The sequence below is a fragment of the Fukomys damarensis genome, unplaced genomic scaffold (genome assembly GCF_012274545.1).
Source record: "Fukomys damarensis isolate Sample0158 unplaced genomic scaffold, DMR_v1.0_HiC HiC_scaffold_16, whole genome shotgun sequence".
Lineage (NCBI taxonomy): Eukaryota > Metazoa > Chordata > Mammalia > Rodentia > Bathyergidae > Fukomys > Fukomys damarensis.
This window is the reverse complement of record NW_022900928.1, coordinates 116,105,420-116,119,345: the sequence shown is the minus strand read 5'-3', so window position 1 is coordinate 116,119,345 and position 13,926 is coordinate 116,105,420. Positions and strand designations below refer to the sequence as shown.

The 13,926-nt window shown below is 36.9% G+C and overlaps 1 protein-coding gene and 1 pseudogene across 6 annotated transcripts in view; one reads left to right on the top strand and one right to left on the bottom strand.

The window, feature by feature from the left end:
* The window catches only part of Tmem169 (transmembrane protein 169), a 124,995-nt gene that overhangs the window by 83,478 nt on the left and 27,591 nt on the right, over nucleotides 1-13,926 (bottom strand). For all 6 annotated transcript variants that reach the window (XM_033764611.1, XM_033764609.1, XM_033764612.1 and 3 more), the window contains 6 exons: nucleotides 12,641-12,824; nucleotides 11,778-11,826; nucleotides 10,467-10,589; nucleotides 8,216-8,407; nucleotides 4,163-4,277; nucleotides 2,772-2,910 (listed from right to left, as the gene is read on the bottom strand). In XM_033764611.1, the coding sequence (XP_033620502.1) occupies nucleotides 2,772-2,910; nucleotides 4,163-4,277; nucleotides 8,216-8,407; nucleotides 10,467-10,589; nucleotides 11,778-11,826; nucleotides 12,641-12,824 (802 nt within the window). The remainder of the gene's footprint in view (nucleotides 1-2,771; nucleotides 2,911-4,162; nucleotides 4,278-8,215; nucleotides 8,408-10,466; nucleotides 10,590-11,777; nucleotides 11,827-12,640; nucleotides 12,825-13,926) is intronic.
* On the top strand, nucleotides 7,748-8,029 carry LOC117286380 (annotated as a pseudogene).

Genomic DNA, 13,926 nt, shown 5'->3' with positions numbered 1-13,926 from the left:
GGAAGACCATGCTCTTTCAATACACAGCATCATATATGTGGTGAGGAGAGGAGTCATCAAAATTCCAGGATTCTGGCCTTGGGTAAGTGCAAAGGAAAAACCATTCATCTTTAATCTAAAAAACAAAAATCCTGAGTTTCCAAAGGTAGATTCTGTGATCCAATGTTTACTTGTTCCTGTTAGTCTGCTGATATCATGTATTTAAGTAAGAAGACACATACTTCTATCTTCCTATGTCTTTTTTTTAAAACTGGCCAAAAAAGGTCCAGGGATTCAGCTCAGTGGTGCTGTGCATGCCTCGCAAGCACAAGGTCCTAAGTTTAATCCCCAGTACCAAAACCAAAAACAAAACAAAACAAAACTGGCCAAAAAAATCCAACAAAACATTAACAGAGAAATATATAGTACATTATTGATTTTCTTAACTTTTCTCTGTGTCAATTATCTTTCTATTTAAATTGTTTCACAGTAACTTGAAAGTTCTAATTAAAACTGTCTTGTGTTTACTGGTTCTTCTACTTAAGGGGCAAATATCTATCTTTTCTATATGGCAGAAAGTGTAAAACAGACTATAACTTTACAAGAGGTGATTGACAAATACAGCAAATATTTAAATTTTAAAAATCATATTACAGTAAGATACACTGCCTTATGGTAATGATGGGGAAAGTGTGTTGAAGTAGGGGGAAGTTCTTTTAGTATTCTGAGGGGGATCAATGGCAATGTGTCTTCTACTATAATAAATTTTTAAATTTAACACTCTATGTTTCAATCATGCCAAGTTAATCAAATAAAAAGGTAAACATTTTCAATAAATTCAGGACATTAAGGCAGCCATGACAACACAACTAAAGACACAAAAGAGGACTTCCAAAACTGCTTCAGATAGTGTCAAGAATGGTAGGATAGCAGGGTTGGTGGTGCACACCTGTAATCCCAGAACTTGGGAGGATGAGGCAGGAGGGTTGCCATGAGCTTGAGGCTAGCCTGGGCTACATAGTGAATTCAAAGTCAGCCTGAACTATATGGCAACGCCCTGCCTTAAAAAACCAAAACCAAACAAACAAAAAGAAAAGTGGGATAAGTATATTTGAAGTGAGATGGAATATTTTGAGAGGTATTAATGGCAATGTGTCTTTTATTGTAATAAACTTTTTAAAAAAGTAACAATGCTCCATATTTTTCAATCACACCTTAAATAACAATATTCCTTTGCCCACATATGCAGACTAGTTCTTCTGTGGACAAAGAGAGCTCAACATACTAGGCAATGAAGAATGGACAGACCATAGTTATAAAAAAGTAAAGGAAAAAATAATGTATTCCCATGTACTTTGAACCCAAACAGTTTTTAACATGTCCCCTTCCATCTTCGCCCCACTGTAAACTTTCTTTTTGCTTAAGATAACCAGAACTTTCTTTGCTAACAATCAAGAGAAGTGGCACCCTTATCCAACCCATCCCGTATCTGGCTACTTTATTCATCATCCTAAAATTCAGCTCCAATGACATCCTGCTCCTTAAAATTTTAAATGACTCCATATTGCTTTCAAAATTATGTGTAAATTCTTAGCACATCATTCAAAGCCCTTCATTAGTTAGTCCTAATTCAGAATAATATGTAGGAGCACAATTTCTAAAGGAGCACAGCCCTAAATTCAAGCAGTGTGACTTTGAATACTTTAATGAGTGTCTTTCAGCCTTTGTTCCCTTACATGTAAAATGGAAATCGTAAAAGTACCTGCTTCAATAGGCTGTTGTGACAATCACAAAGACAAGTGCATGCTGTCTATTAGATTCCACCTACGCCTATTTTCCTGGTCTTGTCCTTTAATCATGCTACTCTTCCTACTATAGTTAGTTATGACAATGGAATAGAATGATTAGCCAGAGAGTCATGATTCTAATCCAAGTCTGATTCCAAAATTCATGTTCTATGCTGCTGAAGTGAACTAAAGAGCTAGCGGGATAATAATTACATTCTATACATAACCTATCAGAAGAAAGATTGATAACTACCACTACCTTTAAACTACTCTATTCTGTAACACATATCATTATATGCAATGAGTTACTGTATCACAGATAAAACTGTTTTCAAGACTTGCGAATCAAAAATACACTGGATAGTGCACAGCCTGGCAAGAAATGTACCTAAGGACCCTAGGAGATGCTGCCCTAACCATTATTTGGTATTTTATAATTTTAGCTCTTGAACATTTGGATATTTTCATCTTGTTTCTAAGTCCTCTAGATAGAGATGCCATCTACATATACTATTCAAGCCAAATGGGTATGACATATGAATCCAACTTTAAAGACTCTAGTGAGTGTAAAGCAATATAATAAGCACAATTTTTCTTAGACCCTAAATTAACTTAAAGGACCTTATCTGGCAGGATATAAAACCTGAAAATGGCATATAAAGAATTATGAAAAAAGGAAAAAATATTTTATTAATTCTTTAGCCACTTGAATTAATGTAAGCATTCTACTAGTTAGTGAGTTTCAACTATAAAGGAAAGCTAAATATTATGTCTCATCACTTGAAACATTTAAAATTCAGACAAATGAAATTCTCAAGTGTCTTCCTAGGAACAATCCTGCCTAAACCCAATAGAGCAGCTAAAGGACTTGTGTTCCCTCAGATAGTTGCATCTCTGAACTCAGAGAAGGGTCTCTAAGTGAACACCAATACTAACCCTAGCCTGCCTCCTATCACCTTGAAGAAAATGTATGTTAGACAAACGCACAAACTCTTACTACCATACCTTGAATAGTGTCTTCTTTGGAAACTTCAGTTTCATCATCATCATTTAAGCAATAAACTGTTTCTTTCTGTATATCTTCTTTCTTCAGGGTTCGTGCATCTATAACTATCCAAGTCTTTTTAACTTTCTCCTGCAGAATCTTATTGCCGAAAGATAAATAAAGGGAAAATAAGAAAAAACCAGAATTCTGATTTTTTTTGGGGGGGTACCAGGGATCAAACTCAGGACCTTGTGCTTGCAAGGCAGGCATGGTGCCAGTGAGCTAAACCTCCGGTGGATTCTGAATGCTAGATGACAAAAACCTAATATATCTTCTGGTTCACATGAAAAAGAATCCAGTACAATCATTCTACCTACAATGTTATGTTTTTGGCCTTTTATGGAAATCTTAGTTTCATAAAAAGAAATACATTATAACTCTCCCTATAGTCCATTTTTCTCCTAGAAAAATCAACAGACAAATATTACTATCTGAATATACTGCACCCTCAGACTGCCTAAAAAAGGGGACCAACGTGTTTTACCACAGTTTTCTAAAAAGAGAGAGCAATATATGAGTCAGATCAACAAAAAGGAAACCTGCATAAAGAAGAAAAGAAAGAGACTGCCCTCTCATTCCTAGAAACACAATTTTGGACCTTGATGGGACATAAAAATAAATATAAATGAAAAAGTACTATCTTACAAGTTCTTATGACATATGTGTTTCAGAATTAAGTCCTTGAATATATGAACACAGGTTTGTATATTTATCTGTGTACTTAGAATATTTTTCTTTTTGTGTATTTAAAGAAAAAAAGCAAGGAAGCACATATGTAGGCATGAATCAAGAGACTCCTACTCAGACTAGATATTCATCAAATACTCAACAAAAGCAACTCACTGTTGACAGTGCACTAATATGTACAAATATATATATATATATATGTATTATGAAATACAATTTCACAGTAACAACTCATCAGTTTTTGACATTGCACAGATGCTGTTACTGTTAGATCATTAATAACTGGATTAAGTATGAGTGAACCTCCAAAACGTTGAACTTAACTCTGCTGCCATGTCTACATTTCTGCTGTAATATTGTAATAACTTAATGCATTACATTTTTTTCTTAAAAGAAAGAGACCAGAACTCATGATTAACAGTTAATTATCAATGCAGAGAAAGAGAAAGAGGGGGGAATTACACTCTATTACAGACAATTCTTAAAGCTTCTCCTAGAATGCCTTCTACATAAAGCTAAACAGAGATTAAATGAATAAAGGGAGAGCAGCTAGAGAAGCAGTAATTATGCTCTGAATAACCCACACATGAATTGTCAGCTCCTTGCATAAGTGTTTTTATCTGCCTGATAACATTTATTTAAAAAATATGTAGCTACCACTTACCGATTTATAGGCCACAATCTTTATAGATAAATTGGAGCCAATGGTCAATGGGCAGGGCCAGGGCATGGAATGCCTTTCAATTTTCTTGAAAATACACAGTTGTCTCAGACACTCACTTAATAAAGAAAAACATACAATGAAAGTAACACTTTAAAAATGCTAACTTATACTACATGACACATTAGTTTTCTAGAATGAGAAGTGAGCTATTGTTTACTTTTATAAAGAGAGAAACAGCAGGGAATGGCAAGAAAATGACAGCCACAAGTTGGGAGAGAGCCAGAACACAAGTGAGTCGGCTGAGGAGGAAAATGACTTGAGTTACTTCACTGACAGGTGGAAGCAAACAGCTCTATCTTTCCCCATTCAATCATTTCTTTCAACTGCCAATGGTTCTTAACATTTTTTCAGGAACAAGGACACCTTTGAGGATATGATAAAAGCATACTCATAAATGAGTCTGCATAAAGGGTTCAGCAATGTCAGAAAACAATGAACCTGAGGATAAAAATTCCTGCTCTGGGGTATCAAAGGACGGGCACCATTCTGTAACTTCACCATTCACAATGTTATAATTCATTAGTTGATCCCAACTTTCTTCAATGGAAGATATGATCTGTTTGTACACACATACAACAGTTAAATAAAGACTATCCAAGGGGTAAAGGAAATCAGAAGTCTCTAGTTAGTCTTAAGGTAAAGTAGGTCATTCTTGGTATTTCACTGATGATAAGGGCTGGAGGAAGGGGACAAATACAATGTAAAGGGCTGCTTCATTTAACTGAAAATGAAGATCAATTCTATTTTTAACTGCCCTTAATCAAACATAACACAGAGAAGATTATAGGTTAGGTTACTCCTACCCTTTGATATTCATTCAGATAGAGAGCAAAGGAATTAGTTACTAAATACACAAGAAATGTACAGACCAGATATTATGACTGATCTCCTTGATACAGATGAAAAGCAGATCTACAAAGAGGTAAAAGAGAATTATCTAACATTATCCACAGTTATGGACAGAGAGACCTGAAGAGATCCAAGCTCTCAGAACTAGTTTATAATAAATAGTAAATACTCAACCTATTAACTTATTTCCAAAGATTGTAGCACACCCTGCGCTTGGGCTGTTAGGAAATAAATGCGTTGGAATCGAGTCTAACCTGTCTTGTAAGACATTACAAGTAAGAATCAGGCCCCAAACCATCATAACATACAGGTTCTGTTCCAGCAGGAATTCTTAGGACAACTGTCTAATATGTAAGATTATGTTATGAGAATAACTAGATCATTTCTGCAGTAGTGTTAAATCTTCCAAGTAAAAGTTGTCTTCCTAAGATCTTCTACATGGTTTAAGTCCAGCTAAGCATTGTCCAATACAGGTGGACACCAGGAAATGGCTAAAAGGAAACTGAACACTTGAAATGTGGCTACTGTGACTAAAGGACAAAATTTTTAAATCTATTTAATTTTAATTCACTTAAATTTAAACAGCCATATGTAGCTAATAGTGTATTTCAATAGCAAAGTTCTCTTCATGGCAGACCTAAAATCAAAGTAGCTTCAAATTGCTAGGACCACGCAGGGCCAATAATTTACCCACTTGTTATACTATATTAGTTAGCTTTCCCATTGCTGGGACACAGTCTCCACACCCACAACTTAGAAAGGAGAGATTTAGCTTACAGCTTCATGGGATTCAGTACATGGTCAGCAGACTCCAAGACAGGAACATCATAGCAGAAGAATGTATGAAAGCAAGCTGCTTAGTTCATGGTGGCTAAGAAGCAGAGCAGGGGAGCAGCACCAGAAAGGCAGGGGCAAAGGACAAGACGTAGACCTCAAGGCCACAACTCCAAGGTCTATCTAGACACACCCAGAAGTTTGTTCCACCAATCACCCAAATGGATATCAAATCCAATTAAGTTCATACTCCATCCTAACCACCACTCCATCCTAACCATACGCTATGGGGGGGGGAACCCCTTTTAAATACTAATTTACACCGGTATATAATTTTTCTTTATATTATCATGACTAATATGTTAGTTTAAGATATGTATTCCCAAATTAGAAAGAAATAACATAGGAACATTTATCTGTACATATTGTGACAAGAACACATATTATGCTAAGAAGCTTTACTTCATTAGGATTCCTCATTGATTCCGTTGGCAACCTTTTGGGAAATTACAATCCTATTTCCAAAATTTACATATAATTTTTCAAGAATATCTATACTTAGAAAATCGGGATGTATTATTTGTCAATTACAGCTCACCAGAAATAATTAAAATTATAGTTACAAAAAAATTAGAGCAGATATATATCACAGCTACTCAAAAAGCTCTAGTTGTTCAATCTTTCCTTCAACTGAGAACTTTGCTTAAACTGTGTTTTGTTTTTGTGTTTTTTGGTACCAGGGATCAAACCTGGGTCTTTGCACTTGCAAGGCAGGCAGCAGAACCACTGAGCTAATCCCTGGCCCCTATCTTTTGTATAGCTAGACAAATCAGAATTAATTCATGAACATCAAGAAGTATTCTCTCTGAAAATCTGAATACACACAACCCATTCTGCTTGGTAAAGTATTTGCCACTTTTGCCAAATCATAGCTCTCAAACACACACTATTCTAGATGCTGTTGTTATGGTTCAGGTCTTAGATGTCCCTCAAGAGGCTCACTGAGTTGAAGATTGGTTGATATGGGCTTTTCAGAAGTGATTGGATCATGAGGGTTCTAACTTCATCTGTGGGCCAATTCACTGATGAGATCATAATTTCAGGTCATCCTGGAGAGGGATGGAAATAGGAGGTGGGGCCCAGTTGAAAGAGGTGTGATGCTGGGGACTATACCTGGTCCCGGGCCCCCTTTACTAAAGCTCTTTCCCTCTGTCTCTGCTTCTCAATTGCCACAAGATAAGTACCTTTCCTCCACCATGCTTTTCAGCCATATTTCCATTGCTTCATTGCAGACCTAAAACAATGGAGCTGGCAGACCACAGAATGAAAATGGAACCAAAATAAACCTTTCCTCCAAAAAAAAAAAAAAATGGGCCAGGGATTTAGCTCAGTGGTTCCACCACTTGCCTCACAAGGGCAAGGACCTGAGTTCCACAATCAGTACTAAAAAAAAAAAAAAAAAAAGCTCTCCTCCTTTAAATTGATTTTATCAGGTATTTTGTCACAGTGATAAAAAGCTAACACATAGTTTTTGAGCCCTCTCAGGTTCTCTGCTCAGAATAAACAATATCTAATCTAATTAACAATAAGACTAACAAAAGAGAAAGTCACTTCTCTTGTCTCTACAGATAGATAAAAGTTTGTTTTATTGTTATATGGTACTTCAGGGATTTCACCTTTTAAAAATAATTTGGCTGAAGCCAGGCATGGTGGCACATACCTGTAATCCCAGCACTTGGGAGGCTGAGGCAGGAGGATCACTGTGAGTTCGAGACCAACCTGGGCTACACAGTGAGTTCCAGGGCAGTCTGAACTACATAGTGAGACTCTGTCTCAAAAAACCAAAAAAAAAAAAAAAAAAAAAAAAAAAAATTTTATGGAGGTTTGTTTTTTTCCATTTGGGTTGTAGTGCTCTGCTGCAAACATGCTCCACCATATCATCAATCAGGCCAAGAAGCATCCTAGCTTGGTCCCCCTTTTCAAGTTTATTAGAGCAGGATATAGTGGAGCAGCACTGTATTTGACACATCTGGCACTGTTCAATCCAGATGTCGGTTGAGTAACTCAGATGTCAGGAAGAGTAACTCAGAACCCTGGAACAAACTGGGTCCCCATGTGCAATATAAGTTCTACCCAGTGAGTGTCGATTATAGCAAATTGAAGAAAGTCCAAACTTCTAAGTGAAATGTTTCATTATCAAGCTGCTTAGAATGAAGGTCTTTTAAAAGCTACCCACACAATTTTACACTTAACCAAGAAATACTTCTCTGCATGAAATCATGTTGATTTTCTGGAGTTTATTACACAGATCTCTGGAACTTGAAAAAAAATTACGTGGATATAATTAAAAGTTGTGTTTTCACTTCTTACCTGAAGGAATAAATTTCATCCAGCCCATCGACTCCCTCTAAAGAGAGCATCACCTTTTTCACCATCTGTATACCTTCTTTTTGCTGCTCAGTGACTCCTTTTTGAAGAAAAGAGGGCCCACAGTCACCCAAGTACAAGTTGCCATCTCTTCTGTCTCCAGTTCCATCTTTCTTGCCAACAGGGAAAGGCAAACTATCAGGAAAAGACCAGCAGTTGTTAAGAAGACAGGCTCTGGGGCAAAAATAAAGTAGGTTCCAATCCTATGACTGTCACTCACTATCTATGAGAAAATGAACATGTCAGACAAATGTTACAAAGCTTCGTATTTCTCATCTGTCAAATGATACCTACCTACCTTAGCCAATACTGTATTCTCTCAGTTTCAGGTGACTGAAACCTCTTTGATATGGTAAAAAGGGGAAATGCATTGGCTTACAAAACCAAATTAACTGAAAAAGCAGGGTTATATATGGACTTGGGGTAACCACACCAAGGGTCTCAAATGCCATATGTCTGACCCTTTCACTATCTCTGAGTACTGTGCCTTCATGTGTCCATATACTGGCTTCACTTTCTCAGAATAGCCTCTTCCCTATAGTCTCTGAATACACTCAAGCTGAGCTATATGCCCCCCAAAATGCAGATTAAAAGTTAGTCATTAATGAGATGCTATGAGGCAGGACCTTTCAAAGGTGATTAAGTCATGATGACAGAGTCTCAGAATTCTAAACAGTAGCCTTACGAAAGAGACTAAAGAGAGCACCCTCCTGCCCTTCTGCCACCTGGGTACACAGAACAGGCAGCAGAGATCCCTTACCAGAAACCAAATCTGCTTTGGCACTGTGATCCTGGACTTGCCAGCTCCAGAAATGTGAGAAATACATTTCTTTTGTTCATAAATTACTCAGTTGAAGGTATTTTGTTATAGCAATAGTGATAACCAAGACAAGATCACATTACCTAACTCTACATAGGGACTCCGTGTTTAATCCTCTTCTCAAATTCAAATAAAAGTAGGAGTCATTGACAGCTTGGGGACTAGATCAAGTCTAAGGAACAAGCCTAGTCAGAATACAGTGCTTCTTTGTGCTACTAGTCTTTGTTTTAATCCAACTTAGAACATACTAAACAATAAAAGCATAAACTCTCTGGGGCTGGGGATGTAGCTCAGTGGTTCTGCTGCCTGCCTTGCAAGCACAAGGACCCAAGTTCAATCCCCAGTACCAAAAAAAAAGAAAAAAGCATAAACTCTGTATGCTGGCAGTTTTTAGCACAGGAAGGAAACGTATTACCCAAGAAAAAAATAAAACTGGTCAAATAACAAGCAAGAAGAAAAAGCTACCTTCTTTTTTCTTCATTTACTTATTAAAAAAAAAAAAAAGAGCAGCCCTTTCAAATGACATTGACAGCTCAGTATAGTATGCTTCAACCACATGAAGACATCCTGAGATCACAAACAGGGAACAGAAGCTGAGCCAGGCTTCTGAAGTACTGAGAAAACCTCAACTCAATAAGAAGTGTCACTTAAAAGCACTTAATTTCTCTGAAGTACCATTTTAACAAGTATCAGTCTGATGGGTTATTCTGTACTCTTTTTCTATAGTTCTACAGAAAGGAGATGTCCCTCAGCAGTCTTAAGAGGCACATACATGCAAAAGAGGTTCTCAATTCCTCAAAGCAGGCATTTTAAAAAGCCAAAGGCTTACCACACTGAGTCGCAGACTTCTTGATATAGTTCTCAATTTGAGTAATAAGTGTCCCCAGATTAATAATTCAACATCCTATACTCCTATACTATCCCTTTTCTTTCATTTAAAATAGGACAAGGAAAAAAAAACGGTTTTGGGGGCCAGGAATTTAGCTCAGTGGTTCTGTCACCTGCCAGCACAAGGTCCTGAGTTCAATCCCTGGTACCCCCCCAAAAAAGGATTTAAAAGCAGCAAGAAGGATAAGTACAGTAAAAAGAATTTTTTGCTAGGGGTGTAAGACTGAGAAAAGTACAAAAAAAAAAAAAAAAAAAAAAACCCAGCACACAATGTAATGATCTGACATTGAGCTCAATTCTCGCATATCTATCATCTCATCACCAAAACTCAGAAGTTTCTAGAACGCAGAGAATAATCAATAAATCAGTAGTCAGCCATGTGACAGATTCTGATTCAAGTGAAAGAGACTTCTATGAACTGAGCACTCTATAAAGGGTCCACTCCCATTAAGGATATGTCTATATACATTATTTGTAGGATCTTACAAGAATTGTAGGGAGATGCTAGATTTCTTTAAGTTATGAATTATAATATCCAGCTGATCTTTGCTGAATGGGCTGCTGAGGTCAGTGAACACTTCAATATTCCTCTTCTCAAACTTCTTTCCCCTAAAAGAGAGAATTATCACATTAAGAAATCATTCTCTTAGGCCAGGCGTGGTGGCTCACGTCTGTAATCCCAGCACTTGGGAGGCTGAGGCAGGAGGATCACTGTGAGTTCAAAACCAGCCTGGGCTACATAGTGAGTTCCAGGTCAGTCTCAACCACATAGTTTTCCTGTCTCAAAAAACCAAAAAAAAAAAAAAAAAAAAAGAAACCATTCTCTTAAAGTCAAGTATAACACACACCTATAATCCTAGCACTCTGAGAGGCTGAGGGAAGATTGCAAATTGAAGCCCCGTCTGGGCAACTTAATGAGACTCTGTCTCAAATTAAAAATTGTTAAAAAGTTAGATATATAACTCAGTGTGAAGGCTTTAGGCTATTTAATCCTCAGTACCACAAAAAGAAAAAAAAATTTTTTTCCTGAATTGTTTTTTTAAAAAAATCAAATACACTTGGTTACTGAGCAGTATGTGTGCATGTATGTTCAAAGACATATATTTTCATGGCACAACAATTAAATAAATAATGGGTTAGGAAGTTAGCCACAATACTATGCCGTGAATAGCAACTATTATGGATCGTATCACTTAGTATTTTTATTTTTTAATTTAATTTTACTTTTATCACTTTATTTTCATTTCTACAGTGCTAGGGATCAAAACTAGGGTCTCATGCATGCTAGGCAAGTGCTCTGCCACTGAACCACACCCCCAGTCCCCACTTAGTATTTTTTTTAAATTACTGATAATTATGAAAGAAGGGGGACTGAAGATTTAGCTCAGTGTTCCTGCCACCTGCCTTGCAAGCGTAAGGACCCGAGTTTGATCCCCAGTACCAAAAACAAAACAAAGAAGGAAACTTGTATTTCTCCCAGAGAAATTCCCACCAAATATAGCCCTTTCTCTTTTTAAGCTTTTAAAAAATAAAGAGGTTGGAGGCCAGGGATTTAGCTCAGTGGTTCCACCACCTGCCTTGCAAACACAAGGATTCAAGTTCAATCCCTGGTACCAAAAAAAATTTTAAATAAAAAATAAAATAAAGAGGTTGAAACACTGAATTCTCAGATGTTCTTCTAGCAACAAAAATATACAACCCAAATGACAAAAAAAAATCATACAGTTCACTGACTACATCAATCCACAATTTCTGTAGAAAGGCTGATTTCCAGTTTTTCTCAGGTGAGACACTTACACAGTTTCACGTTGAATCACATCCATGCACACAATTAGTGCATCCAGGACTCAGCTAGTTAAGGATAGAGACAGCACTACCTCTCATGAATGTGCCACTTTTTCCCAGCAAAGTGCACAGACACTGGAATTATAACAATTATAGACACTGGAATATGCGATGACTTAAAAGCACATGCCCAAGAACCCTCTAATTTCATTAACATATATTCACAAATGCTATATATCAAAGCATGCATCCTGACACACACAATGTGTACTAAAATAAATAATAAAATGTAATCTAACACATTACATTTATGTAAGCAAAATTTTTGAAGCCATTTGTTAGTATCTACAACACATTTTGGCTATCATAGTCCATTCTTAAATAAGCAGTGACTCCCAGTACAGCAGCACCTCCCAGTGATCACAAGTGGAACTACTAACTGGAAAAAGAAAGAGTAAATCTTTAAAATTAGGGCTCCTGTAGAAGAAATTGGGACTCTCAGTTTGACTATCAATCTGATTTTTGGCACAAAAGTACCTTCTATCCATGACAGGGTGGGGAATGCTAATGCTATACTTTTCTAAAAATATCTTTTCTCTAGCTCCCAACATTTCTAACCATTCTTGCTACATACAGACAATGCCACATAGACTAATATCTTCCCCTTCCTATGCCTCCCAACTCTTAATGTCACTAATGCAGAGAGGGGACAAGTGACTGAAAGCTCCAGAGCCCAGGGATCCAACCTGATTAACATTCACATTAAATCCTAATAAAAATCTCTGTCCTCAGAGTAAAACATCCCCAGATACTCAGAAGTGGGACTCCCAGATTAAAAGAAATTTCTTAAATCTTCTACAGCTGAAAAAGGATACAGTCAGCTTGTTGAGAACCTGGTAGGATTCTGCTGTCAATGTCCTCCAGCAAATCAAAATCTGGCAGCTTCAGATGTCTGTGCACTGTGATATTCTGGTACTGGTCCCCAGCAGCAAGGGCATTGTCAGTGCTATCTGTTCCAAACAGAACTAAAGCAATCTCATCCTTGCTTTCAGCAAATACCTAGAGAAAAATGTCAAAAGGCTGAAAACAATATTAGAACAAATGGAAGCAGTAAGATGCCTAACCTTTGGACAACAGGACAATCACACCTCTCTATGCAGGTCTCTGGAGCCATAAAATATTATGCCTGATAAAACATGGGATTTAGCCAGGGGTGTGGTGGCACACACCTATAATCTCAGCACTCAGGAAGTGGAGATAGAAGGAGTGCCATAAATTAGAAGCCAGGCTGGGCTACACAGTTAGTAGCCTGAACTATATAGCAAGACCCTGTCTCGGAAAAAAAAAACAAAAAAACGGGGACTTACTGACAATGGCAATCTCTAGGTGCTAAGGTGCTAAGCAGATTTTTTTTATGGTAAATCCATCCATCATTTCAGCACGAGTTAGAGTGAGGGAATGGAAAAGTGGCAACTGCTCTTATGCCTTCCAGCCAAATCAGAATCTAATTCTTAGTGAAAACCAATCATACAGAATTTGAAAAAACTTTGTTTTTCTGGAATATCTATTTAAAGTTAAAATTTTTCAGAGCTTAAAAAGAAACTTGCATACTCATATCCTATACGTCAGCAGTTCCACTGATAAGAGACATACTCTAGAGAAATGCCTGCACATGTACACAAGAAGACAGTAAACAAGAAAGTTTGGTATCATTTATAATGGTGCAAAATTGCAAGCAAACTATCAACAGGAGAACACAAAAATACATGGTAGAATATTTGTACAATGGAATAACATACCTCAGTAAAAATGAATGTGTACATTTAATCTCAAAATCATAAAGCTGAGGGCCAGGGACTAAGCTCAGTGGTTCCACTGCCTTCCTTGCAAGCGCAAGGTCCTGAGTTCGAGCCCCAGTACCCAAAAAAAAGCATTAAGCTGAAGAATTATATGTACCACATCAAACCACTTCCATAGACTTTTGACAGCTCAATATAATATTAAATGTTATTTGCAAATACATACTTGTATCCAATAGCATAAAATATGCATGATAATAACTACTAAAGTTCTAAGGTCGGAAGGGAGGAAATTGATGGGAAGGGCTTCAAGTTTATCATATAAATTACTTCCTTTTTTTTTTTTTTTTTTTTTTTTTTTT